The 26,606-nt window shown below is 39.8% G+C and overlaps 1 protein-coding gene across 4 annotated transcripts; it reads right to left on the bottom strand.

Moving 5' to 3' along the window:
• Positions 1-762: 762 nt before the first annotated feature.
• PRKG2 (protein kinase cGMP-dependent 2) lies at positions 763-25,646 on the bottom strand. Of its 4 annotated transcripts, none has more exons than XM_072335563.1 (20): positions 25,505-25,646; positions 25,093-25,170; positions 23,425-23,946; positions 19,276-19,442; positions 17,958-18,071; positions 16,160-16,265; positions 14,849-14,912; positions 14,369-14,446; positions 13,323-13,417; positions 10,288-10,356; positions 9,447-9,545; positions 8,567-8,717; positions 7,784-7,920; positions 7,546-7,635; positions 6,586-6,727; positions 5,924-6,087; positions 5,486-5,608; positions 5,077-5,139; positions 4,234-4,300; positions 763-3,367 (listed from the first exon to the last, which is right to left on the bottom strand). In XM_072335563.1, exons 3-20 carry the CDS (start codon positions 23,931-23,933, stop codon positions 3,272-3,274), a joined length of 2,334 nt encoding a protein of 777 aa, XP_072191664.1. In that variant the 5' UTR covers positions 23,934-23,946; positions 25,093-25,170; positions 25,505-25,646; the 3' UTR covers positions 763-3,271. The 4 variants fall into 4 exon arrangements, 3 of the variants coding, with proteins under 3 accessions (XP_072191664.1, XP_072191665.1, XP_072191666.1); XM_072335564.1 differs by having other exon boundaries at positions 25,020-25,170; XR_011903435.1 differs by having other exon boundaries at positions 3,298-3,367; positions 5,077-5,135.
• Between the last annotated feature and the right edge of the window lie 960 nt (positions 25,647-26,606).

The raw sequence follows: 26,606 nt of genomic DNA on the forward strand, positions 1-26,606 counted from the left end.
TAGTATATTTTATATAGTATATTTTATATATATATAAAGTATATATATAAAGTATATTATATACTTTAAAATTACATTTACCACTTCTCAGCTGTTGTGCATCAGTGAGGTGCTGGTAATGGCAGGTCAGCCACAGCTTATCACTGACTTCTGTGAGTTCACCCTATTTCAGGAGCTATGTACAGTCTTCTCCCAACCAGTCCCCTAAGCTCTAATTTATCAGAAGTGGCACAAACAGCTCAATCTGATCACAGTCATAACCATCCATTCAGATCTCCCAGTGTCTCCTGCCCTGTGAAAGTTGTCTATTTGCCCTCTTGTTTTGCAATAGCATAACCTCACAGATGACAACATGAAGCCTATAGATAAAGATAGTTTGAGTCAGTTCAAGCAATATGTAGGCTGGACTTCATAATCTTCTTGTCCTGGAATATTTCAGCTTAGTCATCTACACAAGTTTCAGAAAATAAATAGACGTGATTCCCCCACATAAACACAACAGAGACCCGTAATCTCACTTCTTGTAACTTCTTACATATCATTTGTTTTCTCAGCATCTCCTTCAATACGCATATTTTGAGTGGGAGATATGCTGACTGCTGGACTTGATTATCTTGGAGGTCCTCTCAAATCTTAATGATTCTCTGAAAGGGCACGGTATTGATGGTTTTAATACTTGGACTAGATGATCTTAGAGGTTGTTTCTAACCTCAGTGATTCTGCTGTGCAGAATGAGACCGTAAAAAGGCACTGACCTACCCATTGCACTGCAAGCTTATTTTTTATTTGCACACACTGCAAGTTAAACAAGCAACACGATTGTTTCATAAACAAAACATCCTTTTGTTCCACAGACTTAATTGCTTACTGCAATGAACAGTGCGCTTATATTTCTTCACTTAAAAAACAATATATATATTTATTGTTATGTATCTCGAGGAAAACTACCTGTAGATACAATGGAAAAATACATTCAAAATCTTTTTATAAAATTTAGCTCAATATTCTTTTGACTATAATACAAATATGTATGGGAGACAGACAGACACACAGAGAAGCATACATCCATAACGTCTAGTCATGTCTAAGTCCTGAAAATCTGTTCTTTGGTGGTAATAAGTGGAGCTGCTGCAAGGGTCTAAAGCACCCATAGTCCTTGCTTAAAGCATCCAAACCCACCCTCTTTGTCCTGATAATTTTCCAATGGAAAGTACTCTGCTGCCTTTACTTGGGCTGAAAGCTGGGCAAAATGTTTAAATTGATCTTCTGTCAAAGAAAATCAATCTGTCTGACTGCTCAGCAATAAAATGTATTTGTTAACACGGAACAAATTAATTAACCTACACAGTGTAAATCATCAGTTCAAGGATCTTCTTGTTTCCTACAATTTTTAATGAAAACATTTTGTTGGATTTCTGCCCAAAACAGCCAAATGAATGTTGTCCTACAGCACATTCAGAAGTTCATCAGGCAGAGGTTCAGTGAAGAGCGATTCCCCCTCAAAAAACCAAAATGTGTGTTGCACAGCAATTACAGCCCCAGCTCCCCACATTCTCTAATTAAGGGCAAGCTGGAGCTTGATGCTGACCTCAGAAGTTGAAGATCCGGTTCCTTCATTCACCAAAAATGGGGGAAAATGGACAGCCTTCGTGGCAGCCCTTTCCTTGGCCAGTTGGGATATGTCGTAACCAGTAGCTAAGAAGTCAACCAGTGTCAGTTAAGAAGCCCTGAGCACATTTCACAAGTTTCCTGGGAGGTTTTCCATCCAGCACTTGAAATGCAGTGTGCCATGGCAGTCTGAATATATAAATTAAGGTTGGGAACTGAACCAATTCCTGTCAGGGACTACAGATACATTGATGCAAGAAAACCAGCATGATCCCCAGGAAGATGCCATGCCTTCACAGCAGGGAGCAAGAGTTTTATATTTAAACCTTGAGCACTCAACACCCAATTGCATTTATCATACAATCAACATTTCGAAAGGACTCTTCTGTTCTAATAATGTAGACGTTAATAGACAAAAATCAAGCATCTGCAAACTCATATGGGGAAAAGTGTCATGATACATTGTAATTATGCAAGTAGCTGACTGTTAAAATTAATTCCTAGAATCACAGAGTCATGGGAGGTTTCCATTCCAACCTCCTGCTCAAAGAAGGGTCAACCCTGAGTCCAAATTGAGCTACTCAAGTCTCTGCCTGATCATGCCCTGAAAACCTGCAAGGAAATTGTAAAACCCATCTGGGATACTAAGCTCACTGGAAAATACCAAGTCAGCAGCTGTGCTTTTTTTCATTTATGCCTTCCACCCACAGGTATCCACATCTAGTGATAGCAAGTGGGACATCAAAATGAGTGGGAGTTTTAGCATCAATGTTTCAGCAAATTTCATATTTTCAGCAAAATACCAATGAAAGCAAAATATAATTGAAAATATATTTAAAAGACAGAATATGATTCTGTACTTACATATTTCTTCTTGCAAGATAAACACCTTTTGTCTATTATTTTAGCTTCACACTACATAAAAGCACACCATTTTAAGATGCAGACATAGCTCTTTGAAGCAGTTAGGGAAATACGTACCAGAGTCTGCTTTTCCAGGAAAAATCTATTAGGCATTTACCTAGTTCCCAGCTGGATTTTCATTTGACCTGTTATACCCTGTTTCACGTACTCAGCCTGGTGCAGAACTGAGCTGATAGGCAGTTTCCACAGTGATACCCTTTAAGCTGCAGCATCGGGTCAAATCAATCTTGTAGAAAAAGTCTTTCTTCTACATGCTTCTGGATCAATGCAGTACTGTCCATTACTGGAAAGAGCAAAACACACAGCAGACTCATTATAAAATGAAAAATAAATGCCTGTAGTGTCAGGTATTGACAAATTCCATGAAATTATGGGCCCACAATCTTCCCTCTGTTCCAAATAAAGACACGTGGTAACCTTGTTGATACCAAAATATGTGCTAGTCAAATTCCCAATGGAAAAACCACGCATCCCATCCGTTGTGTCAGAAAATGTTTGTAGAGATATTGTGTATCAAAAAAATATTCAGGTTGCCTCTGCATGCTTTTTTTTTATAAGGAGATGCACACGGAATTTGGTGCACTACCCAAACAAGATCTGGTTGCTGTACCGTCATCTATTCTCCAGGGAACATAATGTTTTCAAAAACATCATGTACTTTGGTTTTAAGCAAGAAGCACAAGAACAGGTTTAGAACTGATGCCCACGAGTCTCTATAGATGTTCTGGAAGAAAAAGTATCAGAAATCCTTGTCCCAGCCAGAGAGTTCATCTGGAGGCATTCCTTCTTCAGGTGGATAGCTGTCAAAGTAGCTGTAATCAGTTGGTCCAGATAACTGTGGCATTAAATACACAAGCAGATGGTTATTTCAGAAGCTAATTTTTGGAAACAATCTCTATTCATTAGGCATCATTTGTATTGCTACCACTGCAGGAATGAAAGGCCAACATGATGTGGATCCTTTCTTTCAGTGGAGGAAATTCTGTATTCTTTAAAAGCTAAAGTAACAGCAATTAACTTGTACAACAGAACAAGGCTATTAGCCTCCAGATACAAAAACACTCCCCAAATATTATGAAATCCTAGATGTCACCCAAAGCTCTCTAAAGTTACTAAGAAGATTGGGCCTCACTTGGTACATCTTTGATTCAAATTTGTTTAAGATCGCATCTACACTCATGAGGTAACTTCTCAAAGCAGATCTCAGAATTATTATTTGTTTTAAGTTTAGCCCAAAGCAAGTTTCAGAGTCTTTACGTTCAATATATTTTCATATCACATCAAAGATAAATGGGCCATTTAAAATGGGAATCTTATTCAATGACGTGCTATAATAGCATAAGAATACACAAGTTCGTATAGCTCACAGCCATGTGAACAGTGCATCTTAATAATGCACCCAACTCAGAAAGTACATTTTTTCACAGTTCATCAATAAATTATCACACTTTATCCTAATAATGATGAAAATCTAATGCAAACTACACAAGCAGAATAACATTTCCATTATCTATCTGAATTTAAGTTATGTATTGTTTGGATATAGCTTTTCTTCCTTTAATTTTCTCTGAACTGGAGAGCTATAATAATGCAAGTCCATCTCTGGGAAATTCTGCACTTGTCCTCAGTTGTTTCTTTGCAGACAGATCCTTCACATTTATATTAGTAAAGCCTTATGAAATTGAAAACCAAAGCCAATACCTCTCTTTTTAAAGGTGATGCTATTTTCCTCAGTTTCAGACCATCCCAGTTAAAACCATTCAACCACCTGGTCACAAAGAAATAGGAGATGGTAGAGGGACAGAGACCAAGAAAAAGAAACAGAGTGACTTTTCTGTTAGAAGTACAATATTGTTAAAAACTTAATCGCATGCAAGCAAGGGCTCTAAACCATTTCACATGACAACGGTCCACACGACCACAGGGTTGTTAGAAGGGGGAAGCTTGAGCACTGTCAAAAGTACAGCTATGCAGAGATGTGCATACCCCATGGAATTCAGCCTCCTTTTATCAACATGAGAAAATGGACAGATATAGAAGAGTCGAAGTATTTCTTTTCCCAGGCACAAACTGCAGGGCTTCGAAATCACTCAGATGAAAAGAAAAAGCAGGAAATGTCTAATCCACTGTGGACTTTCTTCATTAAAAGGAAAAGGATATAAAGCTAACACTGCACCAAAACCTGAACTCCTCTTTTTAAAGAGCATCTGTTCTGTTTTAGATCAAAGTGTCAGGATGTGTAAAAGGACAGATACGAATTCTACTGGCATCAACTTCTCATTAATTAACTTCGTCCAACTCCTATGTCACCCGTGACAAATAAACAAGCAAACAAAACAGTAACCAAGATGTTTCTAGCAGCTTTTTTGTTTATAGTGTAGCCCGCTGTAGTAGAAAATATACATGGTAGCAATGGAGGCATCTCTTTTGCAAACTGCCTGGAAGTGCCTGAAGCTTTGTGAGGTTCTGAACTGAGCTCTAAAATATTAAACATATTTTCAAATTAAAAAGCAATTTTTCCTCTTGGCAACCTCCTTCACTTACCTGTGCTTCTTAATGTCATTAATTCCATTCCTCAGATTGCCTAATCTTTCTGTTGGGTTCTGCCTTAAAAAAAAAAAAAAAAAGAGAAAAAAAAAAGGCAAGCATAAGGATTGAAAAAAAAACATCTTTATTTTTGGGCAAGAGCATTTATATGTATGTCCTAAAACTGCTTGCACTGAACAGTTCTGCAGGGAGGAAGCTTGCATACAAAGTGTAGTCACATCAAGAGACATAAAGAAGCATTGCTCCCTGCTCCTTTTTTCTGAGTATGGTAAAAGGAAGCCACAACAATGTCACAGTGCTGTGAGGAGCAGCTAAATGAAGTTGAAAGGAGCTTGGCAGTCTGATCTTCATCTTAAATAGCTCAACCTATCTATATCCAGGCTCTGTCACAAAGCATCACTCCTACCTGCAGAGTCTGCGGATCAGATCCTCAGGTCGCCTTGTTATTGTTCTAGGAAAATCCAGTTTTTCAATGCCTTTTAGAATCAAATTGTATGTTGTCATCTGATCAGCCCCAGAGAACGGTGGACTGGATAAAGAAAGCACACTGTTGCATGGAATTGCTCAGAGAAAATATTACAGTATAAGGAAAAAAACAACCACTTTCCTGCTTTGACAACCTGTGTTTCAGCCTGTTTGAAATGCCCGAAAGGTGTGAAACTGAGAGACTGCCTGTAGGAGTCAAGGATACCACATGATCATGTGTATATAAGAGACAAGAAGACATAGCATTTTGCAAGTCATTGCTGTTTACTCTGGGAAGAATAATGAAGTGTTTATTTTAAAAACAACCTTCTTAAAAAGAAAATAAATGGGGTAAGAACTTGGAGTAGGGGGCACTTACCTGCCGGTAAGGAGTTCATACACAAGAATCCCAAGGGACCAAAAATCCACACTGAAGTCATGGCCCTTACTCAGAATGACTTCTGGAGCAACATACTCAGGGGTTCCACAGAACGTCCAGGTTTTCTGCCCTGATCCGATCTTTTTTGCAAATCCAAAATCAACCTGATCAAAACCAATAGATGCTGCATAACGGAGAGGTTACTGGGAAGCTTTAGGGTCTTCATTGCTTCCACACCTCCTGCAGAGATCTCACAGTCAGCAGTTTATAACTAAACAATTACACAGCGTTATTGCGAAGGAGAGAGATGTAATTCCACTGGATAACTGAATGCTATAGGATCACTCCATTTATACTCGTAATTTCCCAAATGATTTTCCTTTTGGGTAGAACAACCCATGCTTTTCTTGAGAACATAAGATTTACAACCCACGGAAAAGGGTGGGTTGCTTTTAACCCTCAGAACAGATGTCTGAAGCTCTCTAAAGAGCACTGTACCTCTACTTCTAATGTCATCCCAATCAGGCAGGAGCTGTTTGCTGTGTTCCCTCTCAACAGAAATAATGTAGAGCCTGTGACTGCTTGAGGCTGCACCTGGGAAATGTGGATCCTGCTTTTATATTAACAGCACACAGGTACGACAAGATAACACTGCATCTTACCAATTTTATATATCCTTCAGCATCCAAAATTAAGTTTTCTGGCTTCAAGTCTCTGTAGACAATTCCTATGTGATGTAGATAGTCCAAAGCCTCTGTCACACATCCAACGCAGAACTTTGTTGTGGGTTCATCAAAGCTGCCTCTGAAAAGAAAATCGTTATCCATGCAGACAAAATTAACTTCTAAAAATACCTCACTCATTAACCAGATAACACGTAACAGCCAGAATGCTAACAACTTCTTTTGCATTGGCATTCATTTCCAACCACAAGTGACATTCTGAATCTTTTTTCATGGGGGTCTTTGAATCACTGGATCTTGTAAATCACTTTTTGTCTGTTTTGACTATTTTTATTGATACGTCATCTCCCACTGCAAATAAAAAAGTCTAGACAGGCTTCAAATGCATAATAATATCAACTGACTGTGAAATGTACCACTGAATAATAATGACAACACAGTTTAAATGAAAAAATTGAGAACAACAACAAAAAGCCATATGGTATTACAGGACACAACTTCTCTCTAACAAATCTGCCTTAATGCTTTCTGTTAAACAAAAGGAAACAAGATCACTTGTGTTTCCTCATTGAAGGACAGCACTCCCAAGTGCAACATAAATGGCGTGCTGTGTTAGGACAATAGTATTGTTCATTCAAAAAGTACCTTCAACAAAATTATGATCATATTTCTTGCCTGATTTGGCTGTCCCATGCCAACAGATTGGATTTTATATCTCTCTGTACAAAGAAAAAGCCTAAAATCTCTCCTAACTTCCTTGCAGTGTATGCATTTGCATGCTTGTATAAATTACTCCAGGTCATATTTTTTGGATGATTTTTCAAAGGCTGCTTGGCAGATAGTTACCTGATAATGCAATATCTTATCTTAGAACAAGCTTCACTCACTCCCTTCTCCATATTCCGCATATCCCTTTTCTTACTTGTATATAAAACTTACCTGTCTCTTAGCAAGCTCCACAGTTCCCCACCAAGGCAAGCCTCCAGCAGCATGTACACGTACTTACTATCCTTGAACGTGCGATAAAGCCTGGGGAGGCAAACAGCAGCTATTTAGGATGTTCCAAATGATATGCAAGATCCACAATGCCTTTTCTCCAGCAGTCATTTATGCCAAAAACTTTATTCTTAACGCTGACCAGCAGGTCAGATTTAAGGAAATCTTATGGTCAACTTACTTCACAATGAAAGGAGAACATATCTGCTCTAGGATTTTCTTTTCAGAATATATATGCTCTTGTTGCTTTGTGTCCACTACATGTTTCTTCTTTATACACTTCATAGCAAAAGCCACATTCTCATTTTTTACCTTAACCTGCGATTAAAAATGATGAGTACATATGAGATAAAGAAAGAAAGCTTTGCCCATCTGTTCTCGATAGATAAGCCTGTCTCTTTCAACACAGTACAGTATGGAAACTGACAACTCTAGCAAAGGGCAGATTTCAGATCTTCTACGCAACAACACTGTATGATTTTAAGACAAGCATCAAATCTTTTTGGGATTCCAGTCTCTACTTGAAAAATGAAATATTCTCTTCACCCATTTTACATACACCAAATAGCATCAATTTAATAGATAATGTATTCTACAACTAGTGTATACCACAATGAGCCCTAATTTAAATTTAAAATCACTAAACACCAGTAGAACACAAATTAACAAAAAGCAGAGCCTGTTTGTGAAGAACGTTTACAAGTGATTTCACATTACACTGAAATACTATCCAAAATGCAAAAAAAAAAAAAATTAAAAATATGGAACTTAAAACAGGGCTCCCAAAAATTCCAAGTAGTAGCTATTAACAGCAGGCTGGAAATTTAATTTTTGTTTGTTTTCCAGGTGATGCTGTAGAATTCCCAAACTGGCAGCCAACCAGCGTGGAAATCTGGTTTTAACTATGACAAAGATTTTATTGAAGACTGAGAACTATGAAAATATGTTTAAAACAAACTCTTACAAGCTCAACCCTTCCGAACCCACCAACACCGAGAGTTGTGACAACTTCTAAATTCTGAAATGGGGAAGAAGGGAACTGGGCTACTTTCTCCTTCAGCTGTATCATCTCCAAAGACACCTCTTTTGTTGACTGTCCACAAAAGGATCTTCTTCTGCATTAAGACAATTAACATAGGTTAGTGATTTCCTTGCCAGCAGAATGTATCATAGGACTCTAATGCTTCTATAAACAGGAAATGGAAAATAGAGGAAATAAGGGAAAAAAAGGAAAGCCTTCCTACTCCCTAACATCATCTTCATTTATGCTGTGCAGAACCACTTTCTTTCTGGACATCATTTAAAAGTAAATTAAAAGTGAAATCCTTCTGAAATTAATCAAGTACTAACAATGGTGGTTTTAGGCTGAGCTGATCTGTGGTGAGGTTGCTAATGAAGGAACCAGCCGATAAACTTTGGGCACTCACGTTGGAGAAAAGGTTTCTGCAGGGCTGTGTAGCCATCACATTAGAACCACGATTGTGTAGTTCTATTAACACCTTCAGAAGCTGAAGCTGACCTTTTGTGGCTTTAGTGGTCAAAGAATTTATCATCAGAATGAGAAAGAAAAGTACATCACGAGCACACTTTCACCGCTTCTCTGTGTTCAGATTTCTTGGACAGAGTGAGCACCTGTTTGCAAGTAAATGTACTAAGATTATCCATATTCTGATTTTCAGAAAAGTCCTTGGACTCCATAAGTGTACCCAGACAGTTTTATTGTAGTGATTCCAATCATTCCCAAATGATCATCTCCATCAACCACCATCCATTATTTTACTGATGTATCTCTCTCTTTTTGTGATTATCTATTAATAATATATCAAACAAAGGATCTGACTTACTTGGCATGTCGCTTTTCATCAGCCCGGGCCAGATTAGCCACATAACCTTCAAGGTAGGTTTGTAACTCCTCGTAAGTTCCAACAGTTTGATTAAATGTCCTAAAATCAATGAAGAAACAGCATAAACTACCATACGTATTACAAGAAGAGAGAGAAACCAAAATCCATGTGGCTGCATCAGGGTTTTACATACTGTGGCTTAGCTGGTATACAGTTTCAGAGGTTTGGCTGGTTGCTAGTTTACTAACCTGCTGAAATATCAAACCTGATTTGCCAGAGAGTAGGGGAACAAAGAGCCCGACCTCCTCAGACCATTTCCTGTTACACTGAAATAATTCAGAGAAAGAACCCCAAGAAAGTTGGGTTTGCTGCTTTACTTTCTGCATGTTCTCTTCTTTGCTTTCTCTATTACATTTTGTTGGTTTTTGTTTTTTTTCCACTTCAGGAAGTGTGCAGCTGGCCTCTGCTGGGCAATATCAGGAATTTGGCTGCATGATCTCCTTGGCAAATCAATATCCCTTAAACAAGGTCATGCATAGGCTTTTTGTTGTTCCCTGAGCCAAGGAATAGTATTTAACAATGTGAAGCTTCATCAGCACAAGGAGAGAAAGAAAGGAATAAACTGCTCTTAAGTTTCTGTGCTCCTGTGGCTTCCATCAAGCCTCTTTTCATTAGGTGTCTGACTGAAGCATAACCACAAATTGGTGTACCAAAAAGATAATCACCCGTCCAATATTCGCTTAAGGAAACACTGTGATTGTGCCTACACAGCTGTCACCTCTTATTGTTATCTACTGAAGAAGAATGTAACTCTTTCCTTAAGGCACAGCATAATACTTACTCTCTGTCTATAACAAGGCACTCCACGTCATATTCATCCGCAATAACGTTTGCTGATCTGACATCATCACTAAGAATTGACAGAAATAAGAAGAATTCAGAAGCATGTCACAATCTTTAGAAGTATTCTACAGTGTACGTGGATCTTGGTGGATCACAGCTGTTCTAGGTGAAACTCCTGGAAGGCCTCCATAGCCTGTACTTGGATTAATATTGCTGAACTGAATGAACTGTTATAGTCTGTCATTAGTTATCTAACTACTGTGATTCTAAAATGAGACTATACTCTGTGCTAGAGGTTCTATAGCACAGAGTATAGTCTCATTTTAGAATCACAGAATTGCAGAATCAGAGAATCACCAAGGTTGGAAAACACCTACAAGGTCATCCAGTTCAACTATCCACCCATCACCAATAGTTCTCACTAAACCATGTCCTTCAGCACAACATCCAAATGTTCCTTGAACACCTGCAGGGTCAGTGACTCCACCACCTCCATGGGCAGCCCATTCCACTGCCTGACCACTCTTTCAGAGAAGTAGTATTTCATAGCATCCATCCTGAACCTCCTCTGGTGCAGCTTGAAGCCATTCCCTCTAGTCCTATCATCAGTCACACGAGAGAAGAGGCCAACCCCCAGCTCACAACAACCTTCCTTCAGATAGCTACAGAGAGCAATAAGGTCTCCCCTCAGCCTCCTCTTCTGCAGACTGAACAATCCCAGCTCCCTCAGCTGTTCCTCATAAAGCCCGTGCTCAGCCCGTGCACCAGCTTTGTTGCCCTTCTTTGAACACAGAGCCTCGATGTCTTTCTTGCAGTGAGGGGCCCAAAACTGGACACAGTACTCAAGGTGCAGCCTCACCAGAGCTGAGTACAGGGGAACAATCACCTCTCTGCTCCTGCTGGCAACACTGTTACTGATGCAAGTCAGGATGCCATTGACCTTCTTGGCCACCTGGGCACACTGCTGGCTCATGTTCAGCCAAGCATCAGTCAATACCCCCAAGTCCATTTCCTCTACACAGTCTTCCAGCTATTCTGCCCCAAGCCTGTAGCACTACCTGGGGTTGTTGTGACCAAAGGGCAGGACCCGGTATTTGGTCTTGTTGAACCTCATCCCATTGGCTTCAGCCCAGCTCTCCAGCCTGTCCAGATCCCTCTGTAGGGCCTCGCTACCCCCAGGCAGATCAACAGTCCCAACCAACTTGGTGTCATCTGCAAACTTACTGAGGGTGCACTCAATGCCCTCATCCAGGTCATCAATAAAGATACTGAAGTGGACAGGTCCCAGCACCGACTACAGGGGAATACCACTCGTGACCGGTCACCAGCTGGATTTAACTCCATTCACCACCACTCTCTGGGTCCAGCCCTCCAGCCAGCTCCTTACCCAGCCAAGAGTGTACCTGTCCAAGCCACAGGCTGCCAGCTTCTGCAGGAGAATACTGTGGGAGACAGTGTCAAAGGCTTTGCTGAAGTCTAGGTAGACCACATCAACAGCCTTTTCCTTGTCCACCAGACGGGTCAGTAGATCATAGAAGGAGATCAGGTTGATCAATCCCTGACCTGCCCTTCAAGAACACATGCTGGCTGAGCCAGATCCCCCCACTGTCCTGCACTTGACGTGTTATCTCCCTTAAGACATTCTGCTCCATTTCAGTGGGGTTTGGATCACAACTCTCTTTAGCAACCTTCTCAAAATCAGGAAAATATGTAAATAACATTGCAACAGATCTGCTATTCATTCCAAAGCTGATTCTCAGAGATAAAATATTCCAAACACCATTCTCTATTTAATCACCCAAATAAATATTCATAGAAAAGACCATAAAGGTGCCCAGAAACTAATCTATGCATGATTTGAGTGTTTTGTAAGTATCTTAATCATCTTTTTAGTTGTTGCTGTTTAGTAGACTCCATGAAAATACTGCAATTCCCTATCAGTATAGGTCTTGGTAAGAGACAATTACTTTTACATTTAGGCACCTTAAAATTACTTATGGTACTGTTTGTTGCCAAATCAAATACAGACTGCCCACACGTGAAACAACACAATAATCAAGAACTCTAAGAAGAAGTGCAGATTTCTTCTCTTGGCCCAACTTTCCAGTGTTTGTTTTATGTCAATATGTATTTGGGAGTATATCGTACATTATTCGTATTTGTCACCTTATAGAAAAGACTAGTATAAAGTATTTTATATCCTGTGTAAATTTACCCATCCAATTTGTTGCTAAAAAGAAAGAGCTTTCAAGGACTTATTGTAACCTGTGTGATATGACTGTTACAACCTCCCTGGAGGCCAACGAAGTGCAGAGAAAAGATATTAAAGTAAGGGAGTGCTTGAGGTACTGAGCAGAAAGTAGTTCTCCAATGAGTAAGTTTTAAGAAGTGCATTTACTGCAAACACTATCTATCTCTAAAATTAAATTAGTGTTCACAGAAACTTCCTTAGGCAAATCCAACACATAATTTCTACCAGGAAAAGAACCCCAGAAGCAAGAACTCAGCTACTCTACCAAAGATCATGAAAAACACCAGTGTCGGTGAAATCCGGATACAATAAATCAAGGCCTTCTGAGAACACATCGAAGTCTGAAAACACATTCCTGGAAAAAGGTACATGGCTCATAGGTCATGTACTCTCTATACTCCTTTTTTTCTTTTTCTTACTATCATGGGCAATGGCACAAAAAGAGCAATTATTTCCAGTAACAATTGAGCTTATCCATGCTAGTAGTAATCCAAAAGCTGGAGCAACAGATTTTCATTACTGCTTTTACTGGAACATAAGCAAAAATACAGAGAAGACCATCATTTGTTTTTTACAGGGAAAACCAAAGGTAAGAGGCAGAATAAGTTTCAAAGTTGTTTCTGCAAAAACCAAAACACTAAGACAAATTCTGCCATTGCCTTCTGTGTCTGACACTAAACTTAAAAGAAGGATCATATTCAAAATAATCATGATGTGTATAATCTGGTACACAGTGGCAGATCAATGAAAATATAATATGTCAGGAATCAATGCAAACTAACCTAATGAGGGCCTTTTCTCCAAAGTAATCTCCTTTATGAAGATTTTTAATCAGCTGAGGCTGCGAGTGATCTGCAGTACTCTGCGTAACCTTTACCTGGAAAGCACAGGAACAAAAATTGAGGAAGGTAGAAGTCAAAGCATCCCATGGCTTATTTCATAAACACCTAAAACTCAAAGATACCACAATAAGTTACAAGTAAATATAATTTCTACTCTCAAAACTTAAAGCCATCAAACATCCTGCAGTCCATCCCAGATTTTGCTGAGAAAGGGCAAAAATTAATGTATTTATTATTACCCATTCTCCAAAATTTTCTTCTCACATCCTTTAAAATGGAACAAAATAAATGCCCTTTAAACAAAAAAATGAAAAATGCTTTGGTTTCCCAAAGTGGGCAGATACCATATGAGCTTTTCTTCTCAGTTAAACAAGCCTATAGAAACAGCAACTAACATTTTCCACCTTTACAAATAAATCAGATCAGGGAATTTATGAAATAATTTTAACATCGATTACATCTCACATTTTTTAACATTTATCCAGTTTAAAAAATAAAGGCAGAAAAGTTTGTTGATTAATTTCATAAAAAGGATTTCACTGTTTCAGTTCAGTTTTCTGATTTGCTAAATCATGGAATAAATTTAGTGAATATGTAATACACAACCACTACAGGTGTCTGGACTGCAAAACAATCTCCTTCAGATCTTCAGGGAAGTTTTGTTGCAAGCAACACTCTCAGATTGATATGAAGTCCCTCAAGAGCCTTTTGGTAACTTACCAATTTCAAACTCTATCAAAACTGGAGACAACACATACTGTTGATGTGCCCACAGCCATAAAAACAAACCAAGCCAAAGCTAACCCAACTAAACTCAACTCAGCCAAACCAGCAAACATCTCCAGACACAGACACACTTTGGAAATCTGAAATATCTCCTGTCAGTTTATTGATGAAATTCTCCAGCTTTGATTCTCTAGAATCCTCTGCTAGCTTTCACCAATAAGTGTTTGTATGCTTTATTAGTTTGCTTTATTATATCTTACCTTTCCTTTTGCTATTATAAAGAAGGTATTTCCTTCTTCTCCTTCCCGAATAACATAATCTCCTTTGTTATAGTACTCCTGTTGGGAGGAAGAGAGAGTCCACATTGCACGATATGCCATCAGCCTCTTTGAAAGATCTGATTATTTGCAGAGTTCTTAATATATTTGGATGTGCTACTGATGTCTAGCTTCCCATGTACAACACAAGTTACATCCCATAATAATATGCTGGCATTCTACTATGTAAAATTGGTGTGGTGGCCAATCTGTAACACATTTAAATGCAGCTTCATCAAACATATTAACACTGCTGTTATTTGCTGCCAATCTGAAATCCCACTCTGACCAATTAAAAAAAAATTGCCATGTTAAAAAACATAATTTTTTCCTATTTATTTATGTTTTTATTACTACTTCTTCATCCTTTGTTATTTTAAAAGCTTACCAAACATTGTCTAGATAAATCTAACAGTATCTTACCACCTCCAGGCAGTCCATGATTTTGGTCAGTTTATCTTCTGGTAAGTTTTTTAAGAGGGACACACTACGAAAAAAAAAAAAAACAAAACAGAAATGCAAAGCACAAAAATGTATGTATATATTATGATTAACACTGTGACTTATTCTCATCCATATAATTACCACAAACACAATTTGCAACTACCTAAACTGGTGATGTTTTACCAAATACACAATATGCTCTATCTAGAAGGTTGGAGCATTCTTATCTCGCTTTTTCCCTGCACAACTAAAGAAATGTAGCAAACATTCATCAGTTTGTAGATCAACTTTGCATTTTGATTAGGGAAAAAGCTCTCAATTCAAAATTCAGCCATTCAGGACCTCATTCATTTAAAACCAAGAAATTATAATAATCCAGTTCTGTATTTCCAAATGCATTACGGAGACCATAAAATCAGACAAAGGTAAAAATGTCAGTATTACATTTATGACCACTAAAAGAAAATTGGGCCTCAGTGGTGACTTACTTATTGAACCTGCTGCTAAGAATGGGAAAACCTCTCGTCCTGAGAACACTGGCATGTGAAAGTTAGGATGTCAAGTAGTTCTCCAACTATTGGCTTAAATATAGAAATACTTACAGAAATCAAAGATGGAGACAAGAAAAAATATACAAAAATACACGCTATGTATGGTCAGGCCTGAGATCTCTGAAACAATATCAGAATTACCATGCTTAGAGAAAAAGATAGAGAAAAGGAAAACATGAAACCAGCTACTTATGGTTTGGAAACTCAAAGCATGCTCTTCTGCAGAAAAAAAGCACCTTTTATCTCTAAATACCCTACAGGAGGGAAAAATACTCCACTCCTCCACAGTCTTCCCAGTACTACATGTAGGAAAGAGTTCATAAGGATAGCCACATAATTCTCATATTCAAGTCTTCAAGGGATGAGGAATTTATAACTTAACCTGCACCAGCAGCAAATTAATCTCTAGTCAGAGGATTTCATTAACTTTCTTTATTTAATACATTGTTTTGGCTTCAAGCCAATGTAGTCTTCCTATACATTTGTTCAATTACTTAAAAATATTTGTTTTGTCAAGAAGATCTTGCTACTTCCAAATGAAATACAGGATAGAGACAATTAAAATGAACAAAATGATTCTGCGAATCCTAAAGAATATTGAAAGAGATCAGTATTCAGGTTATTGAGTGCTTAATGTAGAGGCATTAAGGTGCTCTTAACAATATTAAACACAATGTCATTGTACATCTTATCACAGAGCCCAAACCACTGCTCAGAAACTCAAATGCATGATGTTTACCTTCTAAGAAAGTTTCTGTACTGTTCTTGTCTTGTCTGTGCTGTCACTCTCATGATGTTTTGAAACACTTCTCTGTCCAGTGCCCATGTTTTAACATTGGTGATTGCTTTAAGAAAACAAAATAGAGACAAACAAAACCACTTTTTTTTTTTTTCCTATGTGAATAAAAGGCAATAAAAACAAACCTTACAGATTTCTGATTACCTTTAGAAATGCAATTAAAATATGAACGCAGCACAAGATCCATCATCAAAGATGCAAACTACTGAATGGTGTCTGTGTACAGCCATTGACACAATAGACCCTATAGAGCTTTTCACTTTTTTGAGCAAAACATGGTGTTTCTCCTTAATTTTAATTGCTTTAAAATAACAAAAATAAAAATAAAAAATGCTGCATCATATTCAGCAGTTTTCCTTCTGTAGTATAAAGGCATTAGAGTTTTCACATATGGATTAATCATTTGTGCTCAGTGGTGGCACTGTGATGTTATTCTTCCAATACAAGAAACACGAGAAAGCTAGTGGGGAGGGGTGAGCTTCTGGAGTGATTTTAGCTATTCACACATCCTTTCTGTTCAACTACTGGATAATTCTCATCCTACCTCAAAACCAATTAATGTTAACAAAGGTCTCAAATAGCATGACATCTTACTATGCTGAACCATTACATTACAATGCTAATGCTATGCAGAAGGCAAATAAGAAAAGTAGGAAACATATTCAAACGCTAGGATGAAAAATAATCACATTATGAAGACTGTTCTATTTATCAGGCAGCCACAAAGAAGCAGATTACAGGAGGTTAGTCTATCTACAGAGCCAGCAATGATTAAGTGCTTATACTAGGTGCAGAAAGAAGGAGCAGAAGCTTTTAAAGCAAACAACTTGTTTTAGTGCCTTTGCACCTTTAGGTGTGCTTAAAAGCACACATGAACTCTTCATACTTACTGATGGTTCAAGGTTTCTGCAGATTCAGATGAGAAAAGAAATAAGCTGCCAAATATGAATTATTTTTACAGGACAGTGGAAAGTGGAAAAATGGGGATGGGGAATTAAAACCACTTTTGTTCACTTTCTGTCAGTGGATACTGAATGGGTTATTATCCAGTCTTAAACAAGAAGATGGATACTTATGTCACAGCATTGCTGAACTCTATGGTGGCCAGTCAGTAAACACAAACCAGGGGTCAGTATTTGTCTAGGAGAAGCAGCATGTCTCACTGAGCACTTTCTCCCACTACCTCATTGTTATCAAACTCAGTCTTCTGAATGCTATGAGCAAATGGACCTTGAGGAGACTCAGTAACTTACTGAGTGATATGGAACTAAAAGAAATACAAAAGCAACCAATTCCTTTAGGTTTTACTTCTTCTCAAATTAGGCTTTTTCTGCTTTATTAAAAAGAAAACAATACACGGTTCTGAGATCACTTCAAAATCAGTGTTTGAAATATGAACATTAAGAGTTAATGATCACGGCTGCTACTAAATCATTCTACATTGATCATAACCCTTCCTTAGTAGTTAATCTGGTACAGATTTGGTTAAAAATATTATCTTGGAGATGCATGATCATTTATCAAATATCATACTAGAGATAAAAACATTGGTAACAGAGGATTGTTCAACAGGAAGAACAAACTCAAAGAAGGAATCACGAGTTTGCCACAGGTACTTAGGAGATACAGACATCTATTAAATGACAACATCAAAGACAATCTAGATATAGCAAGGATCTCACAATAGTAACCTACTGACTTATTTTTGAGCAACGTTTCTGTAGGAAATGTTCTGTACCTTTCACGGAAGCCGTCCTTGTGCAGTTGTATAAAATGGCCAGTTCACCAAATGCTGTCCACACAGGTATGGAGGAGAGTAGTTTATTCTGCTGGAAGACTTCCAGTCTGCCCTCTGTCAAAGATCACCAGGTTAGCATGAATTGAATCTGAGTTCTATTGCACGTAGGGAAATGAAGAAAAATTAATGCATTTCTGGCTTCATCTTTCAAGCAGGGATATGGACACTGCCTTGAAACACAGGTACAAACCATCAGAGTGACTTCTTTCTCTTTTGGATTACATTTGCTAATATACTATTGATGAAGGGCAAGGAGAGTTGAGAAACTTTTCAGCACCACGAATAGACTATGGAGAAGAATCATTCTAAACCCTGATGGCATAAAATTTTGTTACAACAAAACAGTCTGCAGCGGTTGAGATAGCCTCTAGTGTTTTAGACAAACGCATATTAAAACAGTGATGAAAGAAGAAATTCCTCATGAGGCTCGTTTGTTCTTGCAAACACATACATATGTATGTGCAGACTGTGAGGGAGAGGGCAGAAAGATGAGAAGCAAGTTACTTTGTCCTTAGAGAAAGTGGTCTTGAGCCTTACCATCAATCTATCAGAGGTAAAATGTAGTCTGAATTTCTTCACAGATTGTGGCCCCCCAAAAACCCATCCTGAAAGCTTGGACCTCTACTTTTTAACATACCTATTGGCCCCTCAGGAAAGCTCTACAGTGCTGGGAGAAATTCTGGGTGCACTAATCCTGCCTCTTTCCTTCTCCACACTCCATCTTTCCTTTCCAAGCATAGCTATCATCTATTTTTCACACTAAACCATCCATTTCTAATTAGAATTAGTAGTTGCTCTCCTCTGGAGGTCTTCACGATCCTGAACTCCATTTTCTCTAAGTGTGCTCCTGTACTCTGTACAGCATGAACTCTAAGTCTTATTAATTCTTGTAATTCTAATTCTTTTAAAAAAGAAACGAAAGTCACAGATGATACATGCATTGACATGTGTGCCTCCGGTGGCGCAGCGGTAGAATTCCCGTTTGCAACACCAGGGGGCCCGGGTTCGAATCCCCCCCTGTGGAGCAGGGGGTAGAAGTGCCGCTCTGCTACACAGAGGGCTCGAATCCCGGGAGTTGGACTCGATGATCTCTAAGGTCCCTTCCAACTCGCACAATACTATGATACTATGATACTATGATGATACATCAGAAGGGCCAATATGAGTACAAATAACAATGTTACTGTCTCCTGCAAAGATTTCTAAATGGCTTTCATGATTCTGGTAGTTACACAATGCATAAGCAAGCAGTACTCACCTTTGAGGACAAAAATGTGATTGCCTGGCTCTCCTTGTCTGATGACATAACTCCCCTGCTGGAAAGTCCTCTCATACATGCATTCCACCATCTCTCTGATCTGCTGAGGTTCCAGTCTCTTCAAGAACTGATTTTTATTCAGGGCATCCATGATGAGCTTCTTCTCACTGTTTTCAATGAAAAGCAAAATTTAATAGATCAGGCCCAGCTGGGTTTACTCATCAGGCTTTCATTCTTTTCAAAATGTTTCCTCTAATTTCTAACACTGACAATGTGATCAGTATCACGGATGCACATAACAATGTAACTTAAACAAACCTCATAAGAAGTGCCAGCACTGTTCTTGACTTTTTCTTCTGTAGGGATTTGGGCACAGCACTGTAAATACTCTTGTCATGTATCCCAGCTGGAATATGGACCTGACCGATATCTTTTTTGTTAGGGTTGCTGATGGCTGCTGTTATCACCATCTTGCTGTTTCATCCATTTGGATCTTGTGGATCTGTGTCCTGATTGATTCTTGTCTCATATTTCCTGACACAATGTCTCTGCATCGCTTACCACAGTGGGAAATGTTGATTTGGAAAAGATTACAAGTACAAGGAGTGTGTGTTTGCTCTGCTAGTGGAAGAACCAAATGGTTGGATTTTAAGGAGAGAATGAGAGAAAAACAGCATTGCCTGGATTGACTAGCAGTGACTAACCAGCTGGGAAAGAGCTGGTTCTGTGTACACACCAGGCAATCCATGCATTCTGATTGCTCTGGATCAAGCGCTTTCTCTAAATGTCGCATAATGTCTTGAATCCACGCCAGAAACAAATGCAATTAAGCAAATGCTGCACTGAAAGCCTTTATGGACCAACTGAGCAGTTCTTTTTTACTGCCAGTGAAAGCTACATTATGTCTTCAGGTTCCCTTGTTCCTGTTCAGCATGTGTAGACTGCCCAACAGAACCAGCACCCCCATGGCTTTCTACAAGTAAACCCTGCTTGCTTGTATTTGTAAAAACAATGCAAATCAGTCATCAAAACCAGGGAACGTACAAAGTCTCCTGAGGGAAATCAGCGATGAACTATCATGGAAATGAGGAATGAAAAGAAAGTACATTTACCACGTTACTCACTGCATAATGTCTGTAAATCTGTAATGGTAATGACAAGAAATAAGAAAATAAAATCAAGTAGTTATGGTAAAGATTGCTTAGAAACAGAGATCATAACAAGGCTTTTTTTTTTTTTTTTTTGAAGGCAATAGGGTTATTGGAATAGAGTCTCTAACTTTGTTTCCAACTAAAAATGGCTTTGCTTATTTCATTTACCCTGACCTGCATCATGCACATTACACCACAATAAAATACAGTAATGGCTCATGAAATGATACTTAAGAACAAGTACTAAAGTTCCCAGAAATACAGAGCAGAGGACTGTGCTGCTTTCAGTAAGTACAGTGAGGACCTAAAAGCATCACAGTCGTGCCTCAGGCTCTTGACTCAGTTGCTTGCTCATTTCATATTCACCTAGCACAATACATCATTGTTGACTGTTTTTTTTTCAGCTTCCCCTACACCCACCCCAGTTTTGTGATTTGCCAGGAGTATATGCCTCAGGGAGAAATGCTTTCTCTCCACCTAGCTTTCTCTTAGTGATGAGAGATTTTGGACATATGCTGGAAATGGCTGAAAGGATAAGTATTTGTTAAGTAACAAACAGTAATAACTTTACTCTCCATCCAATAATTGCTGGTAGCGGTCAGGTCACAGTCCTGAGACTGTAATGAGGAAGAAGTTTACATAAGCAGCTTAAATGCTACCGATCATGATAGCATGCTGTGAAGGGACATGTGGAGAAAAAACACCACAGGTCATCAGACATTTAAATTAGTAATGCCTTGCAAATGGTAAGAGGTTGAATTATTTTCAGACTAAAAGATAGCTGGAGTGTCATCAGCTTTCAGATACCACTCTCAAGGGGTAAATTCTACAGACCTTTATGAAAACGTTTCAATACCCAATCTCCCTTAAAGAACACACTCATTTTTGGAAGCTGAGATTGGTTTATCCATCTCGCTTAGGAGGCTGCATATATACGGGAATATGCATTCATAGTCTATAGTGAGAATTCATCTGAAGCTTCTAGAGCTTTCATTAAGGCATTGTGTTGTAATACTCCCAGTGGGGTATTCCCTTCAAAACTCTGTTCAATAAATAGCAGAGAACTATACAATGAATTTGTACAGCATCAGTACGAAGTAAATGTAAACAAAAAACAACACTATTGCTGTAGCACCATTAATAAAAGCTTACATCCAGCCATTTAATAGTCAAACTGCTAGAGAATGCTCCTGCACTTTCAAGTAAAAGCCAGGCATATTGCCATATGTCCTACCCAAGAGTTAGTTAGAGCTGGAAAATGAATAACTCTGGAAGATTTCTTGGTAATTTAGGAACAATTGGTAACATATGAAGTTGAATTTAAGCTTAATTATGTAAGAAGTGGTAATTTAATCTCTGGTGTGATCTAATGAATCCTTAGATTATCCCAGAAATTGTTTTCAGTTCTGTCTTCTCTGACTTACTCCAATGTCCAAGTAATAGCTGGTGTTAAAAGGTGATGTTTATGTTGGGCATCCAAAATTGTTGTGTTTGTTATTTTCTGATTTGTTTCTCACTGCAAATTGAAAAGGAACTTTTGTAAGAACACATGGCCAGCTCTCTAATGGCCAACTCTCTAATGCTAATTGCAGTGGCAAAATTGAAACACTTAATAGCAGTTGATAATGAAACAAACAATGAGTTCAGCTTCACTCTAAAATTATACTCAGGGCAATAGTTAGCAGGCAAATGAAAGTTTAGTGGCCATCACGGAAGATGAGAATTCCAATAAAAACTAAAGTGCAAATGAAGGAAATGGGGAGGTGTTGAACAGAAGGGAATAAAAGGAAAGTAAAGAGAACAGCAGGAGAGCTGGAAACAGTGGGGGGGGGAAAGAGGACAGTGGTCTGTTCTTAAGGCTGTTGCAGTGAATATTAAAACAGTTATATCCAGGAAAGTAAAGCTCAAAATAAATGCAGGAATGGTATATTCTAAACTGCTATGAATCTCTGGGAACCTTACCAGTAACAATGATTATTTTTGAATCACATTCTAAAATATTAATGGGAGGGGAAACTAAATGTAGTGCTGGACACAAGGGATGACAACTTGACTAAGCCAGATGGCTTTCAGGTCTACAGCACTACAGGTTCAAATGTAGCGTGAATGCCTCAAAATCATAAAGATGCACAAAACAATTGCTTGAGCTGCTGGGTAAAGTTCACAGATTCTGGCTATCACCACGCTCAGTCACATACCTGAAAGGTAAAACTGTAAGTATACTAGCCTGAGAACTGTCCCCATGTTGAGTGGCAACTGCTGGTTCTTCTGGCTTTTGCAGGGGTTGAAAGTGTAATTGGATTCAGAGAGGTAAAAGTACAAATGTGTTCCTAAAACATGACTGTCAGAAGCAGGAAGAAGCTACTAACAGGATAATCATGCTGTACGAAATATCTTGTCATATTTTGCAACAGGGAGTTGACGCTGGGATCATAGAATCATAGAGGACCTCAAAGATATCTAGTTTCAACCTCCCTGCCATGGATAGGGTCACCAACCACTAGATCAGGCTGCCCAGAGCCACATCCAGCCTGGATGAAAAGGCTAGTACATAGCTAAGAATTGTGCTCACACTGTGCCGTAGCTGAGGCCACCCACTCTTACTCAAGCTATCCAGAACAGAAGAAAAAGGATCTGAACCTATGTGATGACATCCAGTCTTCCACCCATCACTGCACCAGAGCAGAGCTTAAGACATTAGCTGAGGGCAAACCTGGACCTAAGACTTAGTTTCTGCTTGGTTAATAGTAATAACAAATATCATGAAGAGGCTAGAAGCTAAAATACAGAGGCTACCTACAACTCAATCTGAAGTCTGAGACACAGATGATTCTTAGTTAAAAGTTAAACAAATCCAGCTAGCACCTGACTACCATAGTGACAAAGCCTGTACAGAAAAAAAAGATGGGTGTTTTGATTGTGATCTCTCATAAAGTGACAATATAATTGCAATTACATCCTTGCAACACAAACATAAGCCAGCCTGCAGTGAGCTCACCTGGAATCCTTTCGGACTCTTGATTTTTCAAAGGAAAATCTAACTTGTTTGCTGGAATCATAGAGCTGTGTTGTTGGCTCTGCAGATACACCCTCCTTCGCTCCTTTCCTCCTGTCAGCAGAGACTTGATTCTTTGGAGTCACTCTAAATGGAGAAGGCTGAAGAGAGTGTTCTCCTTGAATGTTAATAACATCCTGCAGCTTGTTCAGCTGTATGCACTTGCTCTGAAGTTCCTTGGTGAGTTCTGCTATGACCTTAGTCTGCATAGACAGCTGCTCCTGAAGCTCAGCAACAAGGCTTTGACCCTCTTGCAACTCTTCATCTTTTCTTTTCAGCTCCTTTTCCAGTTCAAGCACCCTGCTGCAAAGCACATCAACTTGTCCAGTCACATGGATACCCAGACCAGGGTCCGTTAGAAACTTATAGTTGCTAGCACAACCAAGAGCTAGGTTTGCTATGTGCCTGTCTGGCTGCCTCAGATGTTTGGGTTTCATTGATGCATTCCCCATTTTGTCCAGTGATCTAGGTGCAAAAATACATTTGCAGTGTTACTCGGTTGCCTGGCCAGAAGGAAAATATTTTTTGTTGAATGGCAGGAAATGAATCTAATTATTTAAGTAGCAGCAAAATTTGAATTGTCTATCGTAGTTGATTGATCTCACCTTTTTCAGCCCTGAAAGTGAGAGGGATACAGGGAAAAGAAAGGGTGGTGGGTTGGTGGATAGAAAGCTAAAGATCTGATGGTAGCAATTTCCTTTTGTTGGCTGAAGGCATATGCAAGCTTCTCTCAGCACAATACAGACAAAAAAGAGAATAAAAACACTACACCTTCTTTTCTCCACTGAGGTTATTGATCATGCAAGCTTAACCACTGGGTGCACACCTACTCAGCATAAAAGATATGTTTTTTGGTAAGGATGTGTGTAAATAACATGTTGGGTTTTTTTGACTTCCATGTTGATTAGAGCAAGGATCTGACTGTCTCCAACTGTGTCCAAAAGGAGATCCCTACAGAAAAATCACGTAGGCCACTTGATCGTGTGCTGTTCCAAATGTCAGATTTACTGACAGGAAAAAGAGTTTGGATTACAGTGGAGACACTTCTCTCCAAACACTTGCTGTGACCAACATCCCAAGGGTTTCCAAAGTGATATATCTATCTTCCTCCCTTCAGCATATCATTTGTTTTAAGAGGAGCAAGGTGTATTAAATATACATATTTTGGAGGAAAAACAAACAAACAAACAAACCAAAATGAAACAAAAACCCACCTATCATACTGCATTTGGGCGTTCAGCATTCAACTAACCCACAATATGCCAGAAGGAGTCTTAGAGCAATGTCTGCCTACAAATCCCATCTGTGGACCATGACAGTGCCAGTTTACTGCTTTGATGCCTTTCAAGCCTAAAACGATCTCCACTTGGAAAGCAGAAATGAGCTTAGGTCTGCATTGCCTTAGCACCACATGGAGCTGCTGTTCCCAAACAACTGCTCAGACTCCCGGTGAAGCCTGTTAAGACTTCCAACACAGTTCTACCTTGGTTTGCTGCTTTTGACAGGTGGCGACAGAAGTATTAGACAATATAACTTACGTTTCACATGTAGTTTTCCTTAAAGCAGCCTCTGCTCCTCTCGGTGCTCACTGTGACACAGTGTACCACTCACCTTCTGCTCCAGTTTCCTGGTGTCTCCTGGCAGCCGGCGCTTCAGCTCATCATGAAGTTCACCACTGATGGATCCGTGCTGCAGAGGAAGAAATCAAACAACACACGTATCAAGGCAACACGTTGGTTACCTCTGCAGAGTGACCTATGGCACAAACGAAGATCCAAGCTCAGCATTCAGGCAGATCGAAGGGAGATAAAACTGTTGCGACACATAGAGCAGAAACGAAGACTGTGGGAAGACTGTCCTCACACCCAGCAGTCTGTCATAGGAAATGCTGCAGTGGCAGTCACTGCATTCCAAAGAAGGCTCTGGCAGGCGTCTAAAACCTCTGAGAAAGGGATGGGGGAGTGCACGCAGGCACAGGAGAGCGCGGCATGGAGATGGGATGCAAACAACAGGTCAGCCTTACCTGCCTGTGGGCGATGAGTCAAAGCAGAGCGCGTTCCATCCGCTGACTGCAGCGCAGCGCGCAGCCCCGCTGGGGTGCCGCCGGCCGTACGGTGCGGAGGGGGCGGGCAGCGAGCAGCGGGCGGCCCCGTGAGAGGCGCCGGGGAGGGCGGCGAGGCGCGGTCGGACCCGCGGGCCGCCGTGGCCGGGGCTGTCCCCGATCTCCTCCCGCCGCCCGCGGCGCCATCTTGCGGTCCCGCTCCGCCAGCGCCGCGGGGGCCCAGAGAAGCCCCGATCCGTGCGGTGGATCCGAGAAGCTCCCGCACAGCGGGGACTGGAGGCTCGGCTGGTGCAGGGAGGGTGTTACTGCACGCCTGCCTACATCTCTAATCTTCTCCTCCAGCCTTTCTCCTCTCCTTTTGGGAGTGTCTGCCTGTTCACCCCCAGACTGTGGATTGTGCTTCATCCCGATTGCAAACTCAAACTTGCTGCTTGGAGCACTTGGAGGAGAAGTACCCAAGTCTTTATGTTATCTCAAGATCACAGAGTCACTGGAAAAGACCTCCAAGACCCCTGAGTCCAACCCCAACCCATCCCTATCATGCCCACTGACCAAGTCCCTTGGTGACACTACTCCAGGGCAATCAAACACTCCTTGAGATGGTGACTGCACCATCTCCTTGGACAGCCTGTGCCACTGCATCATCACTCTTTCTGAGAATGAATGTTTCCTAATATCCATCCTGAACCTCCCCCAGTACTACTTGAGGCCATTACCTCTCATCCTATCACTTGATCCTGGGTGAAGAGGCTGACCTCAGGTGTTGGCTGGAGATTTCTTTGCTATCAGCCTCGCTGTAGTTTTGGTGAGTTTCAGAATAACCAGAAAGAGTACCACAGCTGCTAGTTGCCCTACTGCCTATTAACTCCAGGATAAAACAGGTTACAACAGAGCTACTGTTGCAGTTGGAAGAACAAGCCCCATGGCATGACCTGCTTGCAGCCATCAAGAATCATAGTCACAGAGACTTACAGATTGGAAAACTCCCCTAAGATCACCAAATCCAATCATCAACCCACCACCCCCACACCCACTAAACAACAGCTTTATATGCCAAAAATAG

Source organism: Excalfactoria chinensis, chromosome 4 (genome assembly GCF_039878825.1).
Source record: "Excalfactoria chinensis isolate bCotChi1 chromosome 4, bCotChi1.hap2, whole genome shotgun sequence".
In the NCBI taxonomy this organism is placed as follows: Eukaryota; Metazoa; Chordata; class Aves; order Galliformes; family Phasianidae; genus Excalfactoria; species Excalfactoria chinensis.